The 27,397-nt window shown below is 39.3% G+C and overlaps 2 protein-coding genes across 4 annotated transcripts in view; one reads left to right on the forward strand and one right to left on the reverse strand.

The window, feature by feature from the left end:
* Positions 1–79: 79 nt before the first annotated feature.
* On the reverse strand, positions 80–11,467 carry LOC137288243 (uncharacterized). Of its 2 annotated transcripts, none has more exons than XM_067820699.1 (9): positions 11,060–11,467; positions 4,677–4,777; positions 3,305–3,355; positions 2,994–3,095; positions 2,545–2,628; positions 2,087–2,140; positions 1,612–1,644; positions 1,166–1,277; positions 80–827 (listed from the first exon to the last, which is right to left on the reverse strand). In XM_067820699.1, the coding sequence occupies exons 2-9, from the start codon at positions 4,699–4,701 to the stop codon at positions 107–109; spliced, it is 1,182 nt and encodes a 393-aa protein (XP_067676800.1). In that variant the 5' UTR covers positions 4,702–4,777; positions 11,060–11,467; the 3' UTR covers positions 80–106. The 2 variants fall into 2 exon arrangements, with proteins under 2 accessions (XP_067676800.1, XP_067676801.1); XM_067820700.1 differs by lacking the exon at positions 11,060–11,467 and adding an exon at positions 9,028–9,253.
* A 6,144-nt stretch (positions 11,468–17,611) lies between these two features.
* The window catches only part of LOC137287013 (ras-like protein family member 11A), a 62,743-nt gene continuing 52,957 nt past the window's right edge, over positions 17,612–27,397 (forward strand). Inside the window, exon 1 of one of the 2 annotated variants that reach the window (XM_067819094.1) lies at positions 17,612–17,772. In XM_067819094.1, the coding sequence (XP_067675195.1) occupies positions 17,682–17,772 (91 nt within the window). In that variant the 5' untranslated portion in view covers positions 17,612–17,681. The remainder of the gene's footprint in view (positions 17,773–27,397) is intronic. The other variant, XM_067819093.1, reaches the window with a different exon arrangement.

A 27,397-nucleotide genomic window follows, 5' to 3' on the forward strand; every position in this document is an offset into this window, starting at 1 on the left:
TGTCTGTGAAACTGTGGTTACAGTTAGTGTCTCTGAAAATGAGAGTGAGAATTTCTACACTTCCGTGCTCAAGTTTAGATTTAAAGTTTTAGACTTTTTATTCATTTCACTTGACTCTAGCTAAAGCAGGGAAGCGTTTGAAGTATTCTGCATCAGCATGATCCGGCTTGATAATTGGTCGCTGAACTTTTTTATATTTCTTGAGTGCAGCATCGACACGGTTGACCACGTGTCTGTGCAGCTGTAGGACACTAGCATGTGTTTGCCCACGTTCTAACTCATTCCTAACTTCTTCATTCGTATCCAATGTATTGACTACATCTACGATGGCTTGGGTGAAGAAGCTTGACCCATTTTCAGGATGATATGACTTCTCGTTGGCAAGTGAAGATGACCACTGGACAACCATCTGGGGGTCACCCTTCGCTTGAAGCCCATTTCCGCTGGTCATTAATTTCCACAACAGAGGCACCTCAGCTGATTCATCCTCGTCTCCATCACCCTCTGCTTCAGACACTTCACCCCCATCCTTCGCTCCGACATCTGCTCTGCCACTGTAGCACATGTCTAGGATCAGCAGAACATATTTGGCTGGAACTGTCCTCAGCAAACCGGCCAGGTCTGTATCTGTGTAGTAGTCTTGAGATCGGTCATTCCTGGAGTCCACTTGGAACGTGTGGTCTTTGTTGAAATGGCCGGAATAGTAGAAAATGAAGTTGCATTCTGCAGGGTCTTTAAGTACCCCTTTGAGGACATCAGTGGCTTTTCCTGTCACAGTCTTAGTTGTGACGTCTGGGTTTGGATGTACTGACAAAAATTGGCTCTTGCTGCAAATATGGAATACTTCATGGATTGTTACGTAAAATCAAACAGAAACCACATTGAATTAATGATCCACTACATCGTCTTCTCTGTTGCGTTTTCTATTCCCTTTATGACCCTTAATGACTGCTGTCATTTCCGGTACAATATCCGCCAGAAAATCTAATATTTTCTTTTAATATTACTATTTTTGAAAATTTATTGATAATGATTGATCTGACTATTTTCAAAACGGATAAGACGAAATTTCGTGCTATGACTAATATTCTTGCTGTTCTGTTTATGTTTATGGAAAGTTACTTTACCAACTCTGTTATTCAACCACAAAGGCAACAACACGTACCTCAGTCCAATCTTGTCAATTAAGAATGTCTCCATCATTTCCACATCTTTCCTAAAGATGTCAGACGATGTCCCGGCCCCAGATAAAAGCAAAGCTACTGTGTTTCCTTTCCCTGTAAACAGAATGCAAACACATATACCAAACAAACAAATCGCATTAGTTAATTTCGTGATTCTATGTCGAGTGTCCAGGATTACTGTCTACAGTATATGGCCACTCAACAGTTTACAGAACAGAATACAACCTTTATGTTTATCATTCACTTGAGATGTTTTCTGCCGAGGAGGTGGAATGTCAATGCTACTAACATCACTGGTAGAAATCGTCTCTTGTGCGTTAGTCAGGTGCTGTGTTGTGGTTCTATCAGAATTAATGTACATGGATTTATGTTTACATGCATATGTTTTCGTGGGTTTTTTTTTATTGTAAACGTTTATATCACTTACCAAAGGTGAGTTGATCAGTCTTACTCTCCACGCCTAATGGAACAGAATAATGTATTCAGCAGTTGATATCAATGTTTGTGAGTCCACATAATACTAAGATGATAGCAAAACGTAATTCACAGCATTTTTTATTATACGATTTGTTTAAAATCTTACCTCATTCAGTATTATACGTATTGGCACATATGTTGCCCCACACTCCAACAGGCATCCAACCACGTGATAGTTACTTCATCTTATTCGTTATATGCACGGTCTAAATTGAGACAGTCATATCAAATGTAGTCAACAATGCCTTGTTCAAATATGTTTTTTGTTTTTAAAGCAACACATATATGTGTGTTGTTTCTTTATGAGTTTGACATATCTCATTTACGAATGATCAAATGAAATATATCTTTTAATCGGTCATTAATCAAACAACCATTCATTCATTATCCCTCTGGCCAGAGTATTCTGCTGCAACAGAACCAACCTTGACTCCGTCCTGATGGTTCACATCGTTCTTCCGCAGCAGCAGATGAAGTCACTGAAAATGAATCATCGCAGGGCATTAAGCAGTCTACAGCATGTATAGGGGCGGTGGGGTAGCTTAGTGGATAAAACGTCCGCTCGTCATGTCTAAGACCCAGGTTCGATTCCCCAATGCAATGTGTGAAACAATTTCTGGTGTCTCCCGCTAAGATATTGCTATACAAATGCTTAAGCGATGTAAATCCATACTCACACACTCGCTACATATGTTATATACGACAGGTTTCAAATGAGTCGCTTAGTACAGATATTTCATATCAACAATATTTTATCTGGTTTCTACTTTCAGTTAGCGTTACAAGTATAGCAGAGAATATTAGTTGGAATGACTGCAATGTCCTATCGTGCATATTGCATTGTATATATGTTGTTTCTTGTTGTTTAACGCCAGGGACTGACCGAGAGCGTGGTCTTTTGTTGCAGCCACTTTTCCATCTCCTTTGACTGTGCCGCCAATTTGTGCTGCTTCAATGTATTTAGTACCTATAAGAAATTTGAAACACTCGGGTTACTGTTTAATAGGACGTGTCACAAATGACTACAGTGATGGTTAAATCCTTAAAAATCGAACCTCAACTGACGTCATCTGACTTCAGTTACATACGACTACCACGTCCTCTTCGACTGATCTGCCAACATATGGTCGGGTTACTTATTCACTCGTATCATGAATGAATATTTACATCACAACGGGGAAAAAACATGCCAAAATCCTTTTTGGTTATTGTATAGGCGTGTGCCCGGGTATGTCAGTCATCGATACTGTAGAATACTATCTATTAATGTAAATAGATACTGTTGCATCCCTCGACACCAAATAAGAGGGAGTTCCTTGTGCGTGCGCTTACCTTCTGTTAAAGTAGTTTGTCCCCCCATTACAGCTGCGACAGTACTGCCTTCATTTACCCCACCTGCTTGGCCAATCCTTACAATAGTTTGGTCAGGCGAAGCTGAATTGGGAAGAAAACACTAGGAGTATATATCTATAGTAAGATCGGTGACAATCGCATTTATGAGAGTGAAATTCATGGAAGAAATGTTAATGAGAAACGATAACTACAGATATGCGGGCGTTGTAAATCATGGGCTTATATTGTTAAATAGTCTATAAATAATGTAATGAAAGTAATCATGTCACAAAACAATACAAAACCCAAACCTTGTAGTGCAGACAGGATCCTGGCGATTTCTGCCCCACCCGACTGATCATCTGTGCCGCATACAACAAATACAAGACAAGAAGGGATGGCATTTACAATTCATCTGTGTAACAGTGAGACCCGGAACATTTTTCAGTCTAATTAAGCGATGAATTAAGGAGATCTTGAATGTACTACAAACTAATTTAGCGATGATTACACGATGCCATTTAGAAAGTGTTCAAATGCAACATATGTCATCCCGGATGGGACTCAACCAAAAAAGTACTAGAATTTGTATTTTACTGAGAAAGTGAAATCCCAAATATGACATATGTTAATTTAGCGATAAAATAAGGAGATCATGAATATATTAATTAATTAGGCCATGAAGCAGAGAGACACTGAAGATATTAATGCCATTTTTTATGGATAAGAACTATGTTTCTTCTGTATGTGCAATGTTTTGATACAGATTCTTGTACCGTTGTATCTGTTTGACACTAATCTATATTGAAACGTTGCACTCACGAAACAAAAGAAGTTGTCATTCTTAAATATCATTTGTCATTATTTTACTTCCATGCATCTGAATGCAACTCAAAGAGGTTTCAAACATATAAGCCAGTGACATAACAGATTCTGAACAGGTATGATCTGTTGAAATGTTACTTGTGGTGAGTGTCATCCGTGGAGTAGGACACGCACACACTTTCGCGAACTTCCTGTTTTCGCGAACTTCCTACATCATCACTATTTGATACTGATCAATAAAAACATATGTATTTCGTAAAGTGGTCGGAGTGACCAGGAACACAAGTTATGGTGGATGTTTCTCCTGACTTTGATGATTTTTGCTTATGGAAATACTGCTGCATGTTTTGTATATCTGCCACTGCCTCAAGCATATTAAAGTGTGAAACAAGACCTTTTGAATGTTGTTGCCACTATCTGTTCTCCCGAAATACAACGACCCATCTTGTCATTATTGTAATAAAAATCAAAGCTACCCAAAACGCACCTGACCCCTACTCACTCACAATGACATGACCCGTTGCCACATACAGCAAAGTGGTTTGTTTGTAGCGCTACTTCATAAGTGACTGTGACGTACAGCAACAGTAGTTTCACGGCTATATTACAAACTTTACATAATTGCAGCTAGATCAACTGACTGCAACACATATAGGAATTTTTTATTACGATGTCTTCTCAAAATACTTTTGGCAAAACCATTTATGAACGTCGTTGAAAGAACTTACGCATTTCTATCTAGAAATAACATGCTAATAATTCTCTTATTAAACGTGTTATGTATTCTCTTTGTAATTAGATTAAATGAGACATCCAATTTAAAATTGATTTAAAAGTAGAAAATGCTTTTATACATACTTTGTGTTGACTGACGGTCTGTCATATTGTTCTATCTCCGCCGCTTTGCCTCTGTGTTTTAAGCTTCAGCCCCTCTAGATGACGCTGCTCTCTCTTTCAACCTATAGCAACATAAATACCACAGACATTAACCCTTGTGAAAAAAAACGATACTAATCTAAATATTTGGAATAATAACAGAGGCATATGGAGCTTGAGAAGATCTTTTCTGGTGATTATAAGTTTGTTGGGGTAATGTTTTATAGTTTTCAAGAAAACAGCTTTTAAAATAATGTACTCAGTGCCCAAATGACCTAGGTCAGACTAAGGTTGTTTTGGCTGACAATAGTCATGACTTAGGTTGTTTTGGCATGGAACTGCCGTAGACTCTTTCGGAAGGAGGTACAAAAGTCTTCCGACCGTATGGTTACCAACCAAACAAACAACTCAAATTAAGGACAATTCTAGACTTAAAACAGCTTGATTCTATGTATACATTATGTGAAATGATAATTTATGATTGAAAATTAAACACAGTATGTGACTGAAGGATGAAATTATCACATTAGGGGTGTAAACACCATTTTCCCACTCCCGTGACTTAGGTTGTTTGGGCAGGGAATGGATCAAACATTTTGATAGGGTGTTTTAGTCCTACTATATGTGTTTCAAAAAATAATTAACATGGTTTGAAGCGGGAGATAAAAATTTGTCAACACTACTACATGTTTCACCTTTGAAATCTTTGGTTGAGAAGTAGTAAAATCTCGTTATGTGCTGATATTTATTGGAAGTACAATGAAAACTTCTGTTTCTTTCTGGTTTCTGAAGTAGCGATAAGTGGTCTCCCTACTGGGGCTTTGATAGAGATTTTACAGTACTCTGAACCGACCATTTTATTCAGGGATGCAGCTACCGTCTGTAGACGCTGTAGAAACCCGTCATTTTGGGCGAGATACATCTACCTTAATCTTCAAAGTTGTGTTTGCCTTTCATGATCAGATGAAGGTTATGGGTTTTCCAACTATATAATGCTACTATGTACCAGCGTGGAGAAGCTTCTGCTCTGTAGCGTACATTTTATCCTCGATGATCAATACGGTATACGTCCCAATCTAACTTCAATAGAATAGAAGAGATGTATCGTGACATATTGCCTGGAGATTATCGAGATTGCATACATGTACGCTCATAGCAGGCATTGCATTATACTGGAGGAGTGAGATTATACTGGAGGAATAAGATTATACTGGAACAGTAAGAATATGCTCTAGGAATAAGATTATACTGGAGGAGAATATACAGTAGGAATGAGATTACCCTTGAGGAGTTAGAATATGCTGGAGGAATAACAACAATATACTGGAGGAGTAAGAATATGCTGGAAGAATCAGAATATACAGGAGGTGATACAATGTACAGGAGGAATAAGATTATACTGGATCGAGTTAGAATATACAGGAGGAATAAGATTATATATACTGGAAGAGTTAGAATATGCTGGAGGAATAAGATTATACTGGAGGAGTTAGAATATACAGGAGGAACAAGATTATACTGGAAGAGTTAGAATATCCTGGAGGAATAACAATATTCTGGAGGAGTAAGAATATACTGGAAGAATCAGAATATACAGGGTATAGCATATACAGGAGGAATAAGATTATACTACAGAAGTTAGAATATACAGGAGGAATAAGATTATTCTGGAGGAATTAGAATATATTTGAGGAGTTAGAATATAATGGAGGAATAAGATTATATTGAAGGGGTTAGAATATACAGGAGGAATAAGATTATACTGGAAGAGTTAGAATGTGCTGGAGGAATAACAATATTCTATAGGAGTAAGAATATACTGGAAGAACCAGAATATACAGGAGGAGATAGAATATACAGGAGGAATAAGAATATACTGGAGGAGATAGAATGTACAGGAGGAGTAAGATTATACTGGAGGAGTTAGAATATACCTGAGGAATAAGAATATAGTGGAGGAGTTAGAATATATTTGAGAAGTTAAAATATACTGGAAGAATCAGAATATACAGGAGGAGATAGCATATACAGGAGGAACGAGATTGTACTAGAGGAGTTTGAATATACAGGAGGAATAAGATTATTCTTCAGGAGTTAGAATATATTTGATGAGTTAGAATATACTGGGGGAGTAAGAGTATACTGCAGGAGTAAGAATATAGTGGAGGAATAAGAATATACTGGAGGAGTAAGAATACACTGAAGTAGTAAAATTATACCCGGAACGTTTGTGTACCTCGAAACAAAAGAAGTCGTTTTCAATATATTCTTGTCTGTCAGCGAAATATATATTAAACTGCAATGTACATGCCAGAAATCAGTCAATCTTTGATAACTGATGCACTATCAATTGCGTATCCTCAAAATATCCCAAATATTCTTACCTGTCACATGTGCTAAGCAAACGCAAAATTCAATATATCTTGTCCAACACCATCATATTTTTTTATGAAAACGATTTGTTCCATACTCCATGACGTTGCGTGTGACAGTGTCAGATCATGCTATCACAATGCCATCTTGTTTTATTGGCAGTAATTATTCAATAAGGTACTGCATATTGCATAGGGTCATATGCCCATACCAGGACCTATTCTTATGTCATTGTTATCATTTAGCATTGAAATAGAATAATAATTATCGTTACAATCATAGCCAGGGTAATTTACACTGAATTAAATAGGTAACTTAAAGTATATTAGTGACTAAGTTTATTATGGTATGCAACTTTTTTGCTGACTTAGGTCATTCTGGCAGAAAATGAAGAAGGTATAATAATGTTTTGCATTAAATGTTGAAACATTACTGGAAATTCGTGTAACGACTCATAATCCGTAATTGTATGTTTGATTTTATGATTTAAGCCTATATCCGCCTCGCTAGCCATAGTGATAGTGAAGATATTGTTTTTCGTCTCTCCTGTAAAAGCTGCAAAAGATGACTGAGGTTGTTTTGGCATGTAACATAAAGTACGAATCATCACACAGTAATGTGCAGCTTATTGTTAAAGATATTATGAAACATATATTTATGTATATATTCCATGCATTTGTATAAATGTAAGTATTCATCCAGATCATATACTATAGATCCATGGACTAAGGACAGTAAAATTTTGAGTAAGCAATAATTGTTAAACTTCATTATATATTATGCAGTCAAACAATCAATCAAGTTTACTTCGTACAAAGGCCTATGGCCCACATGGCCCACTTACAAATAGAAAATGAGCAAGTACAGTTATAACATATTGGTAACCGACGGTCAGATTCACACGTATGAAGAACATTACAACATTGCTTCAATGATGTAATTAGAAACTAACAATCTGTTGCTGTTGACAACAGATTACCACCTGAAATTACAACCCTTTCTTAAGACGGTTTTCGCAAAATTTACAGTTAGACAAATATTTAAATTATTTTACTGAACAATAGCCTTTGTGTTTGAATACATATCTCTAATGATGTTATGCAAGTATGTGATATTTAACGAAGCGAAGCCGGGCGCGGTGAATGTCACACGTTCAAGATTGAGGATTAGACTATAAACTTTTATCATTTGCAAAAACACTTGTGCAGTGATTGTGTGAAACTGGACAAGGGCTTTTTAGATATATTTGTAAGTTAATCTTCAAGTTTCACAACTAAAAGTAGCTCCGGGCAGATGAACTGATAAACAGGTTAAATTTAGAACACATGGGTCAGTGCTGGGAATCTGCTGGTACCAGCTGGTGGCTGAGAGACAGTAGCTCCCCGGCGGTGGCCCAGTGCTGTGCCAATGCCGTGAGCCCCGTTGCCGGCACAAGCGTAACTCGCAGCAGTAGTACAGAATTGGGCCAATGCTGTCATGCTACCTGGGCTGGGATTGGCTCAACCTCACTAGAATCCAGCAATTGTTTCATTGTGTGACAAAAGTACTGACAAAGTCATGAATCTTCGCGGTGTCGTGTCGTTTGCCATTCTGATACATACGGGACGTAACCTTCTAAACCCACACAGTCACACTATCGCGTCTTTCTTCTGGCGCAGTGCCGAATACACTGCTGACCTACCGCAAGTCTATTGTTATCCACGGTATGTACTTGGATTGTTATATGATATGTACTTGGATTGTTATATGATATGTACTTGGATTGTTATATGATATATATCAACCACTCGCGACGTGGTGAGGTTGACCTCACATAGTCACAGATAGTGTCAAAGCTGACATGTGCCCAAGTGGGACAATCAGAGAGGCGGATCTCCACCAGTCGTGTAATACTGAATATGGACATGACTGTGATGGAAGCATGTACATCTACACATTCACTACAAAAGTCTGCACCTACTTATTTAATGGCTGTCCTGACAGTACCGACGGAATATAGACCAGACGCTTGTCACACGCCCAGGCACTCATAATGGAAAGCGATGACTTCTCGAGAAAAGAAACATGAAAAATCCGTTTGACGTGTAACTGTTAATATCCGTTTGACCTGTAACTGTACTTAGAGAAAGTCTGGAATGACAACTTCAAATTTAGGTTAGGTTATGACGCGCATGTCCAGGTTGTTTACTTCCGTTTGACCTTTGACAGTCAGTTAATGCACACTTGTAGAATATCATGCATTTGCATCGCTACATGTTATTTAGAGATTTGTCATCACTTACTCACTTTTTGTTTAAGTATTGTTATTTAGGCTTTATATTGTAATGTGGTTTATGGTTTTGCCATTATTCTGTTAAAAGTTAGCCATTCTATAGATGTATTGAGCAGTCAATAATAGCGCTAGGGAAGGGAAATAGATAAAGGGAAATGTCTGTTAGTAGGCTTATTTTGCAAAGTAGATGTGTAACTAAATACATCACCGATGTTGTATTTTGTATTTTGCAAATAAGTTACATTTGATGAAACGATCCACATCTGTACATAGGCTTGACTTTTTCAGACTAAGGGTATGTATTTCTTTTTGACAATTATCTTGTCTATTCTCAGTGTTCTTTCTTAATTTCTTTGCTGTCTGGTAAAATGAATACCTAAGTGTTATATTCTTCAGTTAAGCGTGTAACCAGTCCTGTACATTCGATACACTGAACAGATATTAATGATGCATTTTTTTATTACTTTTTTTCATTTCGGAAATTTTTGTAATCAGTGCTACATAATGAACAACTTAATATGGTTATCCGATGCTGAACACGTTAAATATTAACGAAAGCCACAACCTGAAAAAAATTCTGATCATACCTGTACGTCCATCTCTGTAGTTTGAATTAAGTGACATTTCCCTTGTGGTTTGAATTAAGTGACATTTCCTATTTATTCAAACAAACACACACACACACCACACACACACACACACACACACACACACACACACACACACACACACACACACACACACACACACACACACACACACACACACACACACACACACACACACACACACACACACACACACACACACACACTTTTAACTTGGAGATACTAATCAATGTCGCAAATTGGTTTGGGCACTCGTAGTCCGACCCTTACCTAACATTGTGTTTTAGCCAGCGGGATTCTCACCACACAATATCGCGAACGTAACCTATCTGTATTGGGGTCACGCAAATCTTGCGAGTACTGGCATTCCTGTCTTTCTCTATTTCAGTGACCAGTGTTTGAAATACTTCCTTGTACGCACTGCTTTTCTCAGAAAATTTCATTTAATTCATCACATTTACCAAGATGATGCCACCCTTGTCACTCATACAAATACGGTGAATTATCTCGGGTGCACGGGGCACCTGTCCAGTGTAGTGTAATGTACCGTTGACGTCGTCTTCTGTCTTTCAAAGTTTTCATTACCGTATACCATAGATGTACTGGTAAAGGCGATGTTTGGTGGTTGAGATAACGGTATGGACATTTGAAACGGTTCGTTGAAGACCAGACTACATGTTTTTGTATTTTCCACATACCACTGTGTAACTCCAACACATGCACAATCTATTATTAAACCTGTTGTTATTAAAACAGTGTTTGTGTGTGTGACTGGTTTAAACCCAAGAACTTGTGTTAAATATAAATTGTAGAATAGTTTTGAATTTTGATACAACTTGAAGAGAAAATAGGTAGAAATTAACACTGTTATATTATGTACCGGCATTTCAAATAATACTGTTGGATACAATGTCGTATTTTACAAAAACTATATCACTGATATATTGAATGATAATCTTCTCGGTCTTGGGGCAGTTTCTTTGCTGGACATGATGATGAATAATCATTATACTTCATAGGGCATTTACTTTACATGACCCAAGAAAATTGCAGATTTGTTGTCCACTGAATATAGGCCTTATTTACATCTATGTATAACTGAAACTACTTACCTGACGTGAGTCCTGACAGTACAGACGATACTGTTTCAGTCGCACCTCGAGGACAAGTAAATGAAATGAAATGGGGGAATACCCATGTTTGAAATGTTATTCTCGGGGAATTAGTTATTCTCGGGGAATTAGTCATGTGTGCCACTTTACCAAGAACCTCGATAGCGTTTCCATAGTGATACAAACAAGCAGGCGGTTTAACGTAGTGTACTTGGTGATCCCTTCATATTTATGACTCTACACTTCCTCGGAATCTCTCTATGCAGGGGACCGATGTAAACACAACGCTTGAGTGGGTTGGTTTAGTTCTATGCCGCTTGTAGCAATACTCCTGCAATATCAAGGCTGGGGACACCAGAAATGAGCTTCACATATTGTATCCATGTGGGGAATCGAATCCGGGTCTGCGGCGTGACGACAGTTTAAACCACTGGGTTATCTCTTCGCTTTAGCTATTAAAAAGAAAACGTAATACACCCATCACCATTGGCGACTAATGAACATGGATATCTGGATTTTTTCAGGCATTGTGATCATGGGTTATTTGATGCACAGATGAAAGCTTAACCACAATAAACTGCAAGAACTGATATATGAATGAAGCCACTGGCATCAGTGATGTATTCTATCTTCAGATTGGCTCCACCTGTTTTTACAAGTGCCAATGTTGGAGAAAGATGGTCTGATGCTGGCTCAGATAATAAATACCATAAACGTTTTAATCTAATCAGCATATAGTAATTTATGTTCACGAGAGTATAAAATATTAAGGATGACACGCACAAATTAGTTGGGTTATTTTCGTGACACGGTATAGACAATTGAACACAAGATGACCGTTCTCAGATTACAATCGGACCATGTGAAATGTTGCCTTATACCAACATATAGGTACAATTCCTATCAATGACTATTTGAGCGTCAGTTATATATTATATTCTGTACAAAATTTGTCAGTTACGTGCCGATAAAGTTACGTTATGGTCTGATAAACATTGCTGATAAACATGTTTGCAGACACAAGGGATGGGACGCCTTCTTTTGTTAGTGCAATGCGAACATGACTATCATGTTTCAAGTGTCCGCAACAGTCCCTCGGCCGAGACGATTGTTGCTATACATGTATTAAACATGTGTGACAAAACGCATTGAAGGCGTAAAGGCCCCCTGCAACTTCTCTCTTCTCCTGTGTTCTAGGAGAGTGCTCCGGCCTCAGACACATTACCCACAATGTACCTACGGTCGCGGTTTTGGTGAGCGGTCGTTTTCAACAAAAAACTTAGTAATCCCAAGTACGCCGACTATCAGTGCCGTTGTGTTTTAATTGTCACAACCGGTTGGGCCGCGGTAAGGTTAGCTGTTATCGTATCCCAGGGGTGATCCAAGGTCAAGGCGAAGCAACTAACGACACGCTTGCTGCTATCAACAGGGTAAAATGTTGATGAGAAACATACAACCAGCTTCGTGTATGTTCTGTTCATTTCATATCAGGGACTTGTTACACACGTTTTATATACTCCTCATAAGAAGTTAAGCAATACACATACTGCCACATTACATTTTCATTTATTGAACTGCAAATCATGGAATGATCTAATGGAAAGGTGAGACGTACACACGATTAACAACATAAAATGGCATTGAACAATGATATGCTTGAAAATCATCAAAGCATGGTCGTGCAAAATGTACTAAATTTGATGGAGAAGAATGTCAATATTCAGGTTCAAGTAAATTGTGGGACAGTGAAGCAGTACGTGGTCAGTAAAACGTATGGACACCATGAGCACAGATACAACGTTGTACAGGCCCTTGCTTTCACCAAATCTTGTATTTTCATATCTTAGTTATTCTCTGTGCAATAAACACGTTTCGACTCCCCAAGGCTCCTCGGTTCTCTATTTACACAAACACAAACACACAGAGAGAGATACACACGGACAGAGAGAGAGAGACAGACAGACACACACAAAGACACATAGACACACACACATATATATATATAGAACTGAAATCATTTCTCCCTGAAGATACACGATTGAAACATATATGTATATACACCGACAGCAGGTACACCTCACTATTTCCTCCTGCAATCTTTAATGTTTCGTAAATGAAGTCCAAATGGAGTAGAGAGTCTATTTTATCCAAAATGAATGGTACGTCCGTAAAATCCCAAACACCTAGATACACTCTCACCCAAGCCAGCTGGATTAAATGAGACTACGTGTCCAGGTGCATTCAATTCAAGGAGCAGCTTCTGTGTATTGTGATTGGTGATTGGTATGTTTTAAGCTATATAATTGGATTTCGCAGTGAATAAGTCCATGTTTCGGTTTATTCCAAACCTTGATTGGCTATAGACTACTACAACTGAGAGGAGTCAGGGTTAGAACATTTTCCACTCATTCTCAATAAATCGTTGCCACTGGCATACGTAGCTTTTTGAAAATTAAAGTGTATTCTAGATGAAGATTGTTTTATTTTTATGTTATTCAGCACATATTGTGAGCATTTCCAAAAAGAACGGGATATGATTCTCTTAGCACTTAGCATCTTAGTTGGGACGTAAATAATACAAAAAATGCTCCTGAAATGTACGTGATTAGGGTTGTTATTAGAGTATATGTGTACCTTTCCTGTTATTGTTCACCAAGCTTTGTTAAAAATTGTGTTTCATATTACCAGATGTATGTACGTTTCAACAGCCAATGATTGTCGTAAGACGCGACGAAGGGGATCGGATTGCCAAGCTGTCTAACACACTTGGTACACAACGTGGTATGAATTACGTATACTGCTCTACCATCAGGGGATTGTCAAGTTCCGATTCAATCATTTACTGACCGACAGCACAAAGCCAGAGTATGTCGGGTGGGAGTTAAACAGCAACAACTTTCATACAGTCATTGCAATTATGGCATCGAGAAGCGTTCGTAAAATGTCAACACTCATACCCAGTAAATGGTGAGTCTGGTGTTGCATGACGACGGCAAGATATACGATAGTTAGGTGAAATGTATGTGTTGATTTGTATAATCAGTGGTTAGAGCAATGTCATTTTTCATAGTCAGTTACAGATTGCATACATTTTCGTGAATACAAACAAGAAAGCTGATAGAATGCGTGAGTGAGTTTATATTTAACGTTACATTGGCAGTGTTTCAGACATATTATGACGAGAACATGTTTGAGATTAAATGGAATAAGAGTATTGTAGGAAAAAAACTGTCGCCAAAGGAAAGTCAAACAACAAGGATATCACAACCACATTAAAACTATTGTGGAAAGTTAAAACTAATAGCACTATTTGGACAATGCAATATAAAACACGTCGAGACGTCGCCAACAACTAAAGGTAAATCACCAAACCAAAGGCCATGGTGACTTACATTACTTTTGCTACCTACATAGACCCTAGCTGGATTTGCACCATCCCTTCAGCCGCCGATGGTAGAAAGATTTAAACAGAATTTAAAATAACAAAAATACTACTATTAAAAAGTATGGTTGGTCAAAATTGACTTTGAAAGTTTGTGGGACTTTTGTACCCTGATGGAGTGAGAAAGAGCGACAACAGAGTTAACTGAGAAACAGGTTCTGATGTTTGAGACTTGTTTAAAGTTAACATGTAAGATGGATAACACAAAGATGTGAAGGCTATATCTAGGTATGGCTACCCTTAATAACAAATTGTTGAAAATTTGCCTGATGAATATGGGTAAGGCCGAAAGTATAATTCAAGCCAGGGTGAGACTCAGTTTATGTTATCCTTCAGCCCGACCACAAACATTCAAGAGTCACTTGGTAAAGAAAAGATGTGCTACAGTCCTATTTTGGTGGCCACGGACATTTGGACGTCTCTCGTAAATATCACAAATAGTATCAAGAGCAATTTTATGCAATTTATATTGACATTATCGAAATAATTATACTGAAAAGCAAAACAAACACAGCTCTATTTTTGTGGAGTTTTTCAATGGAAGACAAACATGAACGCCTTCTTTCACCAGATTTTAGTTTTTTAAACTTGCTTTTCTTTCTTTGTCCAGTATATACGTTATTTGAAAAGTGATTAGGAAATCAATACTGACAGAGTAACATTTGCTTGTAACAAATGCCCCCATTGAAATTGAAGTGTGTGATATTCTCGATGGCTTAATTTCTCTGATATCTTAATATTGATAAACATTTTGCACAGCCACCAACGAAGTGGTGCACATTATCCTGCTGGGGTTCATGCATAAACAGACGGACGGTCAGCATCTTTACTATCCATTCTATTAAGGCGGTCAAGTATCGGTTGACAGGTGTCTATAGCATAATCTGAATGTATATAAAGTAGTCTACTGAAACCGATTGAATCTACATCTGGTTTGACCCGTGAAGATCCAGGGTAGAATAGGCCTTCAGCAACTCATGCGTGCCATAAAAGGCGACTATGCTTTTCTTATGAGGCTACGAACGGGATGGGATCGTCAGGCTCACTGACTTCGCTGACATCGGTTCCCAACTGCGTAGATCGATGCCCATGCTGTTGATCACTGGATTGTCTGGTTCAGACTCGATTATTTTCAGACCGCCGCCATAGAGCTGGAATATTGCTGGGTGAGGCGTAAAACTAAACAGACTCACATCTGGTTTGTTTTATACCTAAAATGTTACACCAACCTCAATGTTTAATTCAGATGTTTAATGTTAACTTGTTGCATTACGACATGACCACAACATTGCCCCATTGGTTATGATGTTAACTCACTCACTCACCCGCTAGCAAATGTAGCGACAGCTGCAGACTTGAATGTTTATCGATGGTGTCAGTATATTGGCATCAGATACCGTATATGTAGGTGTGTAGCCATCGTCATGATTCATGATGGATGTCCAAAGTCAAACGTTAAATATAAAACACCTACGACAGGACAGAGAACAAACACTTGTTGCTGCGGCTAAGGTAAGCATTTTGCTACAGATGCGTCAAAGAAATTAAAGATATTTATTGGAGGTGGTCTTCGGTAACTCATACTTGCCTTAAGAAGCTACTAACGGGGTCGAGTGGTCATCTTCGTTGACTTGATTGACATATATTATCGTATGCTAGTTGCTTAGATCGATGCACAAGATGTTGATCACTGGATTGTCTGGTCTAGACTCGATTATTTAGAGGCCGCAGCCATATAGCATCAACAAGAAAATATAAGCAAGCAAGACAGTAACCGAGTAACCAACAGTTGAATCTGCTGTGGTGACATCATTCAAGTTAATCCGAACAAAGACGTTCACTTTCGAAACACGTGCAACGCTTGACCGCGTCGTACAAAGTGATGATGTTTCACATGAAAGGAGAAGGCGTTACCTGCTCCGCCAACATCCAGCTGACACGCTTTGGTGCAAACGAAACCACATTCAAAGCAACGTTGACACTCGCTCACTCTAAAACGAGATGTCGTGTCACGAGTCCCATAATGTCCGCATTTCCTTGACGGAAACAACATGAAAGAGTGTCAGTACTGACCACTGTCTCCGTGTATACTGGATTTCCTGCATGTGTCCTTATAGGTTCACTTGTTACATGTCGAGATAAAAAAGTGAGTCTCTCTGTCGCCGCTTTCCTTCAGCAGCCTCATTACAATACAGATCTGATATTGACACGTATTTATGCCGTGCTCCATTCATCCATCCCTCATCCACCCACCTACCCACCCGTAACACGAGGGTACATATATACACATACACATACACACACACACACACACACACACACACACACACACACACACACACACACACACACACACACACACACACACACACACACACACACACACACACACACACACACACAAACACACACACACACACACACATACACACACATACATACATATATAGTGGTTAAGCGTCGCAGGTCCAGTTGAAGACCCGGGTTCGATTCCCAGTATGGGCACAATGTCTGAAGCTCATTTCTGGTGTTCCCCCGTGTTATTACTGGAAAAATGCTAAATGCGGCGTAAAACTAAATTCACTCACTCGCTCATATACATAAGAACGCACGCATGCACGCCTTTCGCGCACGTACGGACATACATACAGTGGAAGCTGCCTAAACCGGCACTCACCGGGACTGAAGAAATAGTCTGGTTTAGACAATGTGCTGTAATGTAGAGCTGGTGATATACGTACAACTTGCTGGATTGGACAAATGCCGGTTTTGACAGCCACCACTGTATACATGCAAAGAGACATTCCTCCTCTCTCTCTCTTTCTCTCTCTCTCTCTCTCTCTCTCTCTCTCTCTCTCTCTCAATAAATGAATAAATAAACCCTTAACCTTAAATTACATATCCCGGTTTGGTCCACAGTCCACCTACATGGTCTCATTTCGTATCTCTAATTCATTTCCCACTTGTCTTCCAAAGAGGACCAACGGATACTCGGCATGATCTTCCGGGACTGAGATTAGCTGGTGTTTATTAGGAAGCTGACGAGTCAATTAGGTAATAACAGCGACCACCACATCAAAACAAACAGCCGCGCAGCGAATGCCGTCAGTTGAGGCGAGCAGACGAGATGAGCAGATATCGTCTGCTTCAGTTCTGCTAACTCCGTGCACGTGGCGGAATATGGACGATAAAGCACACGGTCCCCGCTACGGCAACGGGGGAAAGGATGTCAATATAGCTGTACTGGGACTACGAGGCGTCGGTAAATCAGGTAGGTGACTTACCTGCAATCTGATAATGTATCACCTTGATATATATGCACTTAGATGTACGATCTGACCTGCAGTGCAAGTCAGAGTCACTGATGTAACTTCGTAAGAAATTGGTACAAGCCCTTTTAGATGTTCTCTGATTTTGACAATTTTAATGAAAGTCATTTTATCTTTAGAAAGTATGCAGCTGAAAATAATAATACGAATTCACCTGTGTCAATCACGTCTGTGTGTCTATCATGTTCTGGCCTCAGAGAACCTATTATTAGATACATTGACGTAAGTGTTCTTGAAACCTTCCGGTTTTTGTGAACCAATAATGAGAAAACTTAAATAAACCAACAACAGCCATTGTGTTCAACGATACAACCGGTAGCATTGTCAGCGGGCTTGTACGCAACTAGCGTACCAGAATGTAACGAGAACAAAACCCTGAAAGTCCATTACATGGTGTCACAGACTGTTGTATCCACGTGCAGCAGGACAAACTGCCGAGCTTAAGAAAGTATACGCTTGAAATATCTTTCCAGATTGTTAAACGACTGATGGCAGTAGCCGAAATCTTTCAAAATTCCACAACTAGACTTGCAGAAGTATCCAAGCTAAACATTGATAATTTCACTGATAATTTACAAACATTAATAAATAACAGACTGTATCTGCTTTGCCTCATTGGAGAATATAATTATTATACATCAGCATTCAGTACAGCCTTGGGGCAAAGCTAGTCCACCATTATCATGTTCGTATCGAATACATTTCATTCAAATGTGTATTTCTTCTTTGCCATGTTTCGCCACCAGCCTGCATGATACATGTTACTGTACGAAATGGCATGTCTGCGTTGACCGATAATGCAGTGATAGTATTCAGTACACATATACGGTCTATTATTCTACTCTGTTTCCGAGGAAAACAATTGTCACCAGACAATTAACCTTCTTATCGCCGTGTGGTGATAGGTTGTGAAATATTGTGCCTGATTTCGGAAAATGTAAATATACGTTTGTTTCTATTATGATCCTCTATCGGCATATTCATAGTGTTCAGAAAGGGGCATGTGACATCGTGTGACAGTTATCTGTTGTGTGTTTTTAGTTTCCATCGCAAAAAGAAGTCTGTAAGTATTCTTTCTGATACCGCCAGCGCATGAAACCATCATGAAATGCTATTCCGTCGGTGTCCAGGGAGGTATTTATTACAAACAGTGAACTACGTTATATCCGTTAATAGATGTGATAACTACCACATGCTAGACCTTTTCACGGAGATTGTGTGGAACTATATTCCTCACACTTTCCCTCATGGAAGTCTATATACAGATTCATATTTTACAATGAAAATAGCATTAATTATTCATGACTATTCCGGCAGTTTTCCGTAACTCCCCCGTGGTTGGAGCCGTCATGTGCCAAACTGGGTAAAGGTCTCTCCGTCTCACGATTAATGTGGCCCTTGCCTAGTATCAACTGACTTCTTGACAGCAAGTCTTTCGTAGGCATTTATCGTCAACGTAAATGGCAACTTACATTGGTTTGTGGTCTTGTTCGCACCTGTGTCTTACTCTCCCAGGTGAACCCCCATAGACTATTAGAAACCCTACTTAATATGATTGACATCCCTGTCACAGGGGTCACGTAGGGATGTAGGTATTGCCCATACGGCCATTTTTCAACTTTAGTGCCTCATTGGCACGTAACACCTGACTCCAAGGAAAATCAGCTGTGTGGTAAGTCGTTGGGGTAGGATGACACACCTGGTCTGTCAGACATTTGGTGTTAGGCCGGTGGTCACTCTTTCACATTATTTTACAAGATAAACTAAACCAGTGTACCACGATGTTCCGGATAATCCTAGCAGTTTTGTTAGGCTCAAGTTTGTTAGGCTCATTTTCAGTTTATGACGCTTGTCCACACGTAACCCAGAGAGTGAATGTCCCAGTGATATATTTTGGAGAATGTGAAGACTCCCAAATTCTTCGGCCTTTGTGAATTACTCTGATTGTCAGGAGTGTTCTGCAGTAAACGAGCCAAATCTAAGGCGCAAAGAGCAAGGAAGAGTTCGACAACTTTGAATGTTTATGTCAAATGGGTTGGTGTAATAGGTTTGTTGTTTAACGCCGCACTATGCAATATTCCAGCTATATGTAAATGCAAATGTAGTCCAGTCTGGTCCAGACAATCCAGTGATTGGAAAACGATTACAAGTGTCAACTAACTCCGCAAGCCTGATTACCCGATGCCTTTAGTCGTTTTGTACGACACGCAGGGATTGTGGAAGACCAAGTCTTTTTGAAACGTGACGGAAAGTTAAGACTTAGTGATTTCATTCGGTTTTATATTCTGCAACATACTATGAAAGACCCTGTCAGTCAAAACCAAAAGCATGGCCCTCGTTCAGAGTGCCCTCATTTGAAAAAGTGAGCATGGGCCAATTTGGTATAACATTTCACACAATATTAACACTGACATTGTCGAACATGCTCTATAAAAATGCGGAATGAATTCTGAGATGCTTCACTAGAGAAACGTCAGACAAATAGATGTGTGCGACAGTGCCCAAATATTATTCAGTCATGATGAGCGTGTTGCACCGTCATATAGACACTGTACTCACGAATATCCCGAATTTGGTCTTCTACGTTTCAAAGTTTCCAACATTACCTGGCTTATCGTTACTTCTAGTGGTGCGTATGTCAGTCGAACATCAGTAAGCTTCACTGCACCAAGTAGTCACAACACAGAGCTTTAGTACTTAAGATATGATCAGATGATCCATCTGTCGAAGGAATGCCAGTATCACAATCATCAACTAAAGCCGGACTCAAGCATCTTGAAAGAGATGGTAATGCCTGCCATCCTTAAGCTGCTTCGTCGCCACCCCAATGCTGGTTTATTTCCAACAATTTATTGCAGTGATTGAGTTTGCACCTGTGGCATATCTGTTTCAATGTTAATATGAATGAAAGAAACTCACGGTAGGTTCGTTCTCGTCATCAATGTGTTCTGAAAGCATAAAAAAGCCAACATGAACACGACAACGAAATATCTTCAACACTAATGCACTAGCAGCGTATTTGAGAAAGGTGTATGTGGGATCTTCATTGGCTCTTTCCTAGTTTATTACATCTCTGCTTGGTGTTTTTTGCGTCTTTGATGTGATTCAGTTACGCGTGTTACACTGACCGCGTTAGCCATGCATGGGTTACGATTATGGGAAAGTTGTCAAACACATGAGAACTGGAATCAGATGTGATAATTACCAGCGTTAAATGTACTCAGGATTTTAACTGTCAGTGTAGAGCTGCTCGGGACAGAACTGTCGTGAGTGCATCTTGAGTTTCAAAATAAACCACCATTATAAATGGTTTGCATGATAACGGTGTTAGGATCTATACAGAAACGTCGCTTATTTTGCAATAACGATGTTGTCTGTCTATGAAACGGGTGCTTCGTCATCATTTCAGCTTCTAACCGTCACTTAAAGATGTCTTCGTTCTATGGGGTGAACGCTCAAAGGTTCTGTGGAGGCCAGCGTGTCACTTAAACTGATATTGCTGACCGTAAAATATGAGCGTAGTTGGTGCATAGGACACGAGAAAGAAATGTCACAATGATGACACAGAGACAGTGACTCACCATGCGTCAAGACACTGGATGTGACAAGGAAGATGCTATGACAATAACCGATTTTAAAATGACTGAGGAAAAGTTAGCCTCGGTCAATAAAGGTTGAGGAAAAGTTAGCCTCGGTCAATAAAGGTTGAGGAAAAGTTAGCCTCGGTCAATAAAGGTTGAGGAAAAGTTAGCCTCGGTCAATATAAGACCACACCTAGCCAGGTACTATGAAGTATTTTTGCTATTCATCCACAATACTCCAGTGACCTGGGGCATGGAGTAGGCTAGTGGTTAGAGCGTTCGCTCTTCACGGTGAAGACCTGAGTTCGATTCCCCAAATGGACACACAGCGTGAAACCCATTTCTGCTGTTGCTGGAATATTGCTAAAAGGATGCACAAAACTAAATTCACTCCAGTGTTTAAGGGGTTTGTACTTCAAGTTGTACAGGTGTTTCAGGTCATACTATTTCAAAGAGAGTCATCTTCAACTTGACGTCACGTCAGGTGATGGCTTCACAACGTTATACTTTGTTTGAATTTCACATATAATACGCACCTGACCAGAGGTGAGGTCGTGTAAAACGCCATTATACACTCTGTACTGATGTGTTTGTACCATTGCCAGAATCCAGTTATCGTTAATTCGATTTCAATATTGCCTGTGATCGTTAACCTGGTTTCTCAGCTCCCGTTTAGTCTGGTTTCGCTAATGTCGATACTTTACAAGTGTTCCTTCGGACTTTCATGTCATGTTATTCTGACACGCTAGCATGTAAAGTACTGTTGAAAGGGGGACTTCATCTTACTCACTGACTATAAACCTTGTCGTAATATTGGCTGGTTATTCCCTAGTGTTTTTCAATGCCTGTTTATGCCTAGTGATGACGCTGTTTACTCATTCTATGTCGAGGCATAACATGAAGCTCTAAAAACGTCTTGAACCTTGCATCTATAAACAAGAACTGTAGGCACACTATTAATCTGTAATTTCACCCAACAGTAAGTTTATCTTGGAAGACAATAATCCATTACTAACAATGGTAAGACAAACCCCATGCTTACACTTAAGTTCAATTCTTGTCAAGAAACGTCTACTGACTTGACCGAACTGTGAAACATCATTTTCACCTTATCAGAGTCGACACATCAAATGAATCATCTCTTAATGAAACAGTGCCGTGGTTTTCACTGAACACTATCTCGATGGAATTGTGCATGCTATTAAATTGGTTCATATCATATGTTTGGGAGTAGCTGATGTAGGAAATGGAGTAGACGCCGTTGTGAAGAATGATAACAGGTGTGCAGGTATACATACGAAAAGTAGCCCGGCTGACTCTGACACGCTTTTATCACGGAACTCGTTACTTAGGCCGCATGTTATCATAGCATCTGTGCAGACAGGAACTATTAACAGAAGAAAGATGATCACTCCTGTTTACGAACGTTGGCGGGAGACCCCGATGGCCTTTCTCTTGAAGGCGACGTGAATGGTAAATTGTGTGTTGACTTTTACAATAGTATCCATGGTCCTTTTGCATCATCATCAACATCATCATCATCATCATCATCATCATCATCATCATCGCCATCATCAACAACAACAAGACCTTTAGACGTGGTAGAAGTTGCAGTTGTAGTCGTCATCGGCATCATCAAAACGAAGAAGTAGCTGTTTATTTTGGATATGATCAAGTAACATCGAGGATGGATTTGCATAAAAAAGAAATCACACCTACTACAAAAGTTGATATTTCAACCGGATTCAAAACAAGGATTGAGGATCGAGATCTAGACTTTACCCATCACCACTATGATGTACAACGAAAATTCGGTCAAGCTGCATACATTGTAGTTACTCATCCTTACTTGTATAACACTGAAATATGACGTCATCAATAATTGATATGGATGCATTTCACTCAGCGACAAGAATGTATGAATGTCAACTGCTCTATCTGAGGAATACGACATTTCGGGGAATATTCTTACTCCAACACGGGGTGAAAAACATAGAAGTCGACGTCCATAACTTCTCTACTTTATGTGTATCGCTTCTGAAAGCCTCCAAAAGACTTGAATTTAATATGTCGACTCCTTCATAGGTTTAGATATATACTAGACCAGTAATGTTTACATGTCTATATTTACCACTCCTTACATGTTAACGGCCACGTTTCATTATGAGCATGGCAATAACAGGGCTGTGTCGATCTATCTATGATATAGTTATATACAATTCATATCTATGTGTCCGTGTTATAAGTACTTATAATTCTGCTGAAATGTTAACGGCCACGTTTCATTATGAGCATGGCAATAACAGGGCTGTGTCGATCTATCTATGATATAGTTATATACAATTCAGATCTATGTGTCCGTGTTATAAGTACTTATAATTCTGCTGAAATGTTAACGGCCACGTTTCATTATGAGCATGGCAATAACAGGGCTGTGTCGATCTATCTATGATATAGTTATATACAATTCAGATCTATGTGTCCGTGTTATAAGTACTTATAATTCTGCTGAAATGTTAACGGCCACGTTTCATTATGAGCATGGCAATAACAGGGCTGTGTCGATCTATCTATGATATAGTTATATATAATTCATATCTATGTGTCCGTGTTATAAGTACTTATAATTCTGCTGAAATGTTAACGGCCACGTTTCATTATGAGCATGGCAATAACAGGGCTGCGTCGATCTATCTATGATATAGTTATATACAATTCAGATCTATGTGTCCGTGTTATAAGTACTTATAATTCTGCTGAAATGTTAACGGCCACGTTTCATTATGAGCATGGCAATAACAGGGCTGTGTCGATCTATCTATGATATAGTTATATATAATTCATATCTATGTGTCCGTGTTATAAGTACTTATAATTCTGCTGAAATGTTAACGGCCACGTTTCATTATGAGCATGGCAATAACAGGGCTGCGTCGATCTATCTATGATATAGTTATATACAATTCAGATCTATGTGCCCGTGTTATAAGTACTTATAATTCTGCTGAAATGTTAACGGCCACGTTTCATTATGAGCATGGCAATAACAGGGCTGTGTCGATCTATCTATGATATAGTTATATACAATTCAGATCTATGTGCCCGTGTTATAGGCACTTATAATTCTGATCTGTCTGTGACAATCAAAGCTTCTGAAAAGGATGCAGTTTGATACGTATTGCAATTGGGGTATGACAGTGTTTGATCATTCGTCGGTTACGATTGTAGGTGGCCATGATGCGATGTTTCATGGGAGTTACATTACTTCACTGTTAGACACGCGCCTGTGATATGGAAACCTTCCGAACGAGCTAGGATCACTGTGTAAATATAGACACCATCAAACACTCACTCTTTCTCATAAATAGATAGAAAAGCATTATTTAAAGTGCTTTGGGTTCAGCATTGCTTCGAGTGACCTTCTCGACCTCATCAGTCTGAGTATGTTCAAAGGAGAAGTAATTACTTCATAAAATACAGGGGCTTGATCGGTTGAATGATAGGAGAGTTACGGCAGATGTAGACAGTTGGTAACTATGTATCATCGCTGCTGGTACGGACTTAGCTCTTACAATGCCAGAGACCCTTGTGGGAACACTAGGTTTAATAGGCCTCCAGTAGGAGTCCAGCACCAGGCTGACCAGGATGATTGCCTGTCATTATTGCATGGATCATGGAACATGGATGATGGATTATAGATCCTGTCCCTGTTCCGTTTCTTTCCGACTCACATGCCATCGAGAACAGTTAGGACATTATGCCCAAACAGGTTTACTGGTTACTTAAAACAGGAGTGGACCAGATCATCAACAGCGGCACTAATCTTTGTGTTGTGTAGCTGAGGATTGGCATAACCCTGTGTGTTCTAAACACACGGAAAAACATCGCCACATCCCACATTTTTCATATTAATAATGTATGATTCATTTATATAGCGCCAAGTATCCATCTGACGTGTTACTCTCTGGAGGCTCTAATCCGAACTTGTTACTGTATTATTAACCATAGCTAAGGTACGTATCCAAACTTACTCACTTTAACTTACAATCTGAGTAAATGACCCTCAAGGACTAATCACATGGCAAACCAAATTGCAAAACAAACGGGAAACTAGTTTATTCAAAGAAGCGAACGTAGTAAAAAAATTTATATCATATAGCGCTGAAAAATATGGCCGAATGACGTAAACACGTGCTTTCATTTTCAAGATCCTAGCAATCCTCAAGAAATCTCATCAAAATCAACTACCTGTCACTGTGTCAATATTGAGTATAATCCTTGCCAAATGCAATTGCATCCTTGACCCTGATTGTCACTGACTGTCGTAATGACTCACCTATCTGCCTGTACTGTCCACCTGAGCGTTGCTGGTCATTAACGTCGCTAGTTAATGGCTGACAGGCGATGGATGTCAACTATCAACTCTTACGATGGCCCTCAATGTCTTGCCAGGATTTCGCATACAAATGACTGGCATCTGCATCTAGTGTCAGTTATCAACATATAAATCAATTGCTTTTCTAAGTTATGGAGGTGTAAGAACAGTTTGTTGAAACTTGATATTTGCAAATATCAAATTTCCTAAACTGTTCTTACATCTCCATTTCATGTTGAGTCAGCAAATCCCATTGTACCTTATACATGCTATGTACTATGAACACTCATTTCAAGCCAAAACGTTTACCCAAAGAATGTGACATAGGTCACAAAAGTCTAAACTGTACTTTCGCAGCTCGGGTCTTTGGTTTGGTCTATCTACTGGTTGCGATGTTACGTTGCATTGCTGTCACTTTTCACCTGCTGTGGAGACAAATAAAAACACCTCGTTTTCACAGCCGAACAATCTTTTGTGTCGAAAGAAGGCAGAATTTGCCTCTGAAAATATAAAAAGGTCTTCAGTCACAAACAAGCAATCATGGATTTGGATTATGAAAATAGTTTCACCTAGTTTCGGACGGATGGGTACTCCGTCTGTACAACACTTCACACTGGCCTGTTAGCATCGCACTTCTGCTAAAGAGGAACCCATCTTCCTCTGTATAAACACTAGAGCACATGTACAGACGTTTGCCTGAGTAAGGACTGGGAACCAACTCGAGATAATCATTCTGTGGTCACCTGGTATATGTATATCACTAATAATAAACAGATTCATAATAAACAAGTCAGGAATAATGTTTGGATAACCAGACGATGAAGGTGCTTAGTAGACAAAGGAGAAGAAACGGTGGCATTGCGTGGAAAGACTCCAATGGATGGCGCGGAGCCTGTGGAGGTGTTCAAAGTATTCGGTGCAGCTAGGTGGACTACCAGAGTCCCTTGCTCCACATTGTTGACATTGATGACTGATATATTGTCTGAGGATGAGGACGTCATATCTCATCAGCTTCTGGCGAAGTGTTGCACGATCAGTGTGTCCCTGGGGGCTAATGGGATTCCCATCTTCTTGGCATGGCCTGAGAAACGGCGTAGGGTGAGCTACGAGAGAGAAGTAAATGTTAATCGTCGTCTCAGCAGTAAATAAATATGTCATTAAATATCAATTTAAATCTGACCACAAATAATATAGAATACCACTAAGTATTATAAACGCTCGCTGTACGTTACCAACTGATATATGATTCCAGTGACAGGCGTGGTTTCACAATGCTCTGAACAGACGAGTGGTGCAAGATTGTTACTTCATGCTTGGTATTATCTTGTCACATAACGCTACTCTAGATCCATCCCAGGATCAATACGAAATAGCAGGAACCATTATCTCGAAGGTATTATAGATCTAGAATGACACCCTTTAATTGTCATTAATATACGAATGCCATTACACTAGTATATGTCAGGAAATGAGCCCCGGTATGAAACAATGTACGTGTGATGGTACCGAAAGTCAAGATTACCTTGATGTTTTTACATGGTACTGGCTCGGAAACTGTTGTAAGTTTCTGTGCAATATTTATGCCACTGGAGGTTTTCATTATGAATGAGC

The sequence above is a fragment of the Haliotis asinina genome, chromosome 6 (genome assembly GCF_037392515.1).
Source record: "Haliotis asinina isolate JCU_RB_2024 chromosome 6, JCU_Hal_asi_v2, whole genome shotgun sequence".
Taxonomy (NCBI): Eukaryota; Metazoa; Mollusca; class Gastropoda; order Lepetellida; family Haliotidae; genus Haliotis; species Haliotis asinina.